The 4394-nt window shown below is 48.7% G+C and overlaps 1 protein-coding gene across 1 annotated transcript; it reads right to left on the bottom strand.

The window, feature by feature from the left end:
- Window positions 1-10: 10 nt before the first annotated feature.
- On the bottom strand, window positions 11-4308 carry LOC108804160 (serine/threonine-protein kinase 36-like; the record flags this gene model as incomplete). The annotated part of the gene is made up of 5 exons (XM_018575917.1): window positions 11-104; window positions 181-430; window positions 3785-3915; window positions 3999-4076; window positions 4168-4308. Coding segments are annotated over 5 exons (694 nt in total), but the record flags the coding sequence as incomplete, so codon positions are not given.
- Between the last annotated feature and the right edge of the window lie 86 nt (window positions 4309-4394).

Raw genomic sequence — 4394 nt, 5'->3', positions numbered from 1 at the left:
GGGGTCTCACCCATGACTTGGTCTTTGATGAAGGGATGTCTCAGGAGGTCCGGCCAGGAAAGGCGAAGAGTCGGCTCCTTAGTTAGGAGACCTTGGAGGAAATCCTGGGAACAATGAAAAGCATCAGGTGATTGTCTGTGGATTCCCCAATGTCTGACTCCTCCCACCTTGGGGTCATACCTTGAGTTCAGCTGATACCTCCTTGGGCCATCGCACTGGCTGCTGGGTAATGATGCTGACCAGCTGGAAGATGTTGTGAGTATAGAAGGGGGGGGTCCCCACCAACAACTCATAGACAATACAACCCAAAGCCCAGAGGTCGGAGCGATGATCGTACGGACGTTCCAGGACCAGCTCTGGTGACATGTACAGGGGGGTCCCTTTAATAGAGCGCACCATGAGTGTGTCCAGACTCAGCTCCCGGGCAAACCTGGCGGAAGGAAGTGACACTGCAATCAGGGCGGAGCCAAAGGAATGTCTACAGACTACAGTCCGTCATGGGTTTATAAAAGAAACCTCCCAGAGGGGCTTTTTGTGGACACTTGAAGCACATGGGTGTGGGAAGAATGGATCTAATATTGAAACATTGGAAGTTTACCTCGGACTCTCCTTGAATGTTATCACCAATATTGTGCTTTTATGTTACATGGATCACCATCTGGCACTGATCGAAAATTCTACCAGTGTGACTGGAAGCAGACATACACATTCATTAATGTATGACAAAATCATCACCATCTGGGTGACAAGAGAGTGTACTGATTGTTTACACTTTGACCTCTGTATAGGTCAGGGGTCAGCAACCTTAAACACTCAAAGAGCCATTTGGACCCGTTTCCCACAGAAAACACCGGGAGCCACATAACCCTTTTGACATCTAAAATGAAGATAATACGGCATATATCGGTTTTGACCTTTATGCTATGTATAGCCTGTATATAGATATATGTGGGATTAGTAACGCACTGGACTCTGGGCTTACCTGAGACCTTGCAGAGCCCACCTGAGAGTGACCCATAGATCCTGCACAGCCCATCTGACACTCTCTATGATAGGCCGGGGTCCCTTTCCCTGTACCTCCTCCCAACTCTTACCTGCTGCTGGGGCCCGGCCTTCTCCACCCCCTCCCCTGTCACCTCTGCCATGCCGCTCCTGGGACAGCTGATACTCATGTAAGAGGCCCCCCAGGCTGCCCAGACCCCTCACATGGGTACCGGCCGTACTCCCCTGATGGCGGTGTTCCATCAAAGTTTGGGACTACGTTACCTTTAAGGTCTCAGACTCTGAGTGCAATCTCAAATTCCACCCCACTGACAAAGTCAGATGGAAGTGACATTTCAGGACCGATCAGTTCACATGTGATTTGCGATGCCGTCCTGCCCTGGAACAGCGTTGGAATGCTTGACCTATTGGCGGACACACATTCCACCGCCGAAAAACTGGGCGTGATTACATTGAAATGTGTGACCACGTCACCGGTCACACATTCCAACCTAGTCACAAACTTTGATAGAACAGCGGCCCTGTCTAATCATTTAAATCAGAGAAATAGATTATAATAGCAAACATTACAGCATAATGTTCCCCATTGTAATCCACATTTCTAATTTGCCATGCCGCTCCTGGGACAGCTGATACTCATGTAAGAGGCCCCCCAGGCTGCCCAGACCCCTCACATGGGTACCGGCCGTACTCCCCTGATGGCGGTGTTCCATCAAAGTTTGGGACTACGTTACCTTTAAGGTCTCAGACTCTGAGTGCAATCTCAAATTCCACCCCACTGACAAAGTCAGATGGAAGTGACATTTCAGGACCGATCAGTTCACATGTGATTTGCGATGCCGTCCTGCCCTGGAACAGCGTTGGAATGCTTGACCTATTGGCGGACACACATTCCACCGCCGAAAAACTGGGCGTGATTACATTGAAATGTGTGACCACGTCACCGGTCACACATTCCAACCTAGTCACAAACTTTGATAGAACAGCGGCCCTGTCTAATCATTTAAATCAGAGAAATAGATTATAATAGCAAACATTACAGCATAATGTTCCCCATTGTAATCCACATTTCTAATTAAATGAAATAACAGCACACAGTGTGCAATTACACCCGTACCATACCCCCCGCTCCTCATTCGGACTCACCTGCCAAGCCTCACAGCCGGATGGTGTGCACTGCAGGGGGCGGGGCATGTGACATGTGACACACACTTGAGTTAGTCACAGGACTCAACCCCTTGCTGAGAAGCCCGTCGGCAGTGCGGGGCCCCGGGATCTTGTACTGCCGCATATTCCACCAAGGGGGTGCCCAGGACCGAACCTCACTGGGGGCCCCCCCCCCACAGCCTCAGGCCCCGGTGGTAATTCCACCCCTGGACAGGGAGCCGCAGCAGAGGGATGAAAGAGCCGCATGCGGCTCCGGAGCCACAGGTTGCAGACCCCTGGTATAGCAAGTTATAGCTCATCACTATTGTTTGAACACTGCTATTTGAGTTGATTGAACACTGTTGCTGAGTTATTGTTGGCACTATAACACTTTATAATTATAATACTTGCTGTGATATTGTTTATATTTGATTCAATGATTTTTATTTAATTTTCACCTTTAGCGCTGCACATTTAGCACATTATGTAAGGGTGATCAGATGGACATTATGTAAGGGTGATCAGATGGACATTATGCAAGGGTGATCAGATGGACATTATGTAAGGGTGATCAGATGGACATTATGTAAGGGTGATCAGATGGACATTATGTAAGGGTGATCAGTTGGATATTATGGAAGGGTGATCTCATCAGATGGACATTATGGGAGGGTGACCTCATCAGATGGACATTATGGGAGGGTGATCTCATCAGATGGACATTACGGGAGGGTGACCTCATCAGATGGACATTACGGGAGGGTGACCTCATCAGATGGACATTATGGGAGGGTGATCAGATGGACATTACGGGAGGGTGATCTCATCAGATGGACATTACGGGAGGAAGACCTCATCAGTTGGATATTATGGGAGGGTGACCTCATCAGTTGGATATTATGGGAGGGTGACCTCATCAGATGGACATTATGGGAGGAAGACCTCATCAGTTGGATATTATGGGAGGGTGACCTCATCAGATGGACATTATGGAAGGGTGATCTCATCAGTTGGATATTATGGGAGGGTGATCTCATCAGATGGACATTACGGGAGGAAGACCTCATCAGTTGGATATTATGGAAGGGTGATCTCATCAGATGGACATTACGGGAGGGTGATCTCATCAGATGGACATTATGGGAGGGTGACCTCATCAGATGGACATTATGGGAGGGTGATCTCATCAGCTGGACATTACGGGAGGGTGATCTCATCAGATGGACATTATGGGAGGGTGATCTCATCAGCTGGACATTACGGGAGGGTAATCTCATCAGATGGACATTATGGGAGGGTGATCTCATCAGATGGACATTACGGGAGGGTGATCTCATCAGATGGACATTATGGGAGGGTGATCTCATCAGATGGACATTACGGGAGGGGGATCTCATCAGATGGACATTATTGGAGGGGGATATCATCAGCTGGACATCGGGAGGGTGATCTCATCAGATGGACATTATGGGAGGGTGATATCATCAGATGGACATTACGGGAGGGTGATATCAACAGATGGACATTACGGGAGGGTGATCTCATCAGTTGGACATTATGGGAGGGTGATCTCATCAGATGGACATTGTAGCTGACATATGACTGTCACAATTACAGACAGATGATACCAACTCACCCAAAATCGCAAAGCTTGACCGTTCCGTCTTTTCCCAGTAAAATGTTCTGAGGTTTCATGTCTCGGTGAAGGATGCGGTGAGAATGGAGGTAATAGAGGGCTGACACCAACTGTGCAGAGACATCCCTCACCTAGAGACACACAACAGTCACTGAAGAGAACTCAGTCACAGGGTTATTAACAGACAGTTCAAGAAGCCGAGAGCTCCCCTTACCAGATCCTCAGACAGATTGCCATCATCTTCCAGGATCTGGGACAATTCTCCCTCTGCATACTCAGTCACAACAACCACCTGGCCAGAGAAAATAACATGAGGAGGTCTCTCACCTCTCGCTCTGTCTCATAGCTGTCCAGCATGCGCACATTGTTGGGATGTCTCTCACCTCTCGCTCTGTCTCACAGCTGTCCAGCATGCGCACAATGTTGGGATGACATAAATCTTTCATAATCTGGATCTCTCTCTTCAGTCCTCTCAGCTCTTTGTCTGATCTGCCCACTTTAGGAATAAATTTCAGTGCCACAATCTGAGGAGAGATAACAGCAGCATCACCATATCAGGGAAGGGGCAAGAGGAGAGACCCTAGTCATAGCAGGGAAGGGGCAGGAGGAG

The sequence above is a fragment of the Nanorana parkeri genome, unplaced genomic scaffold, assembly GCF_000935625.1.
Source record: "Nanorana parkeri isolate BGI_ZX_2015 unplaced genomic scaffold, ASM93562v1 scaffold5579, whole genome shotgun sequence".
Lineage (NCBI taxonomy): Eukaryota > Metazoa > Chordata > Amphibia > Anura > Dicroglossidae > Nanorana > Nanorana parkeri.
This window is presented reverse-complemented; position numbering and strand designations above follow the sequence as displayed.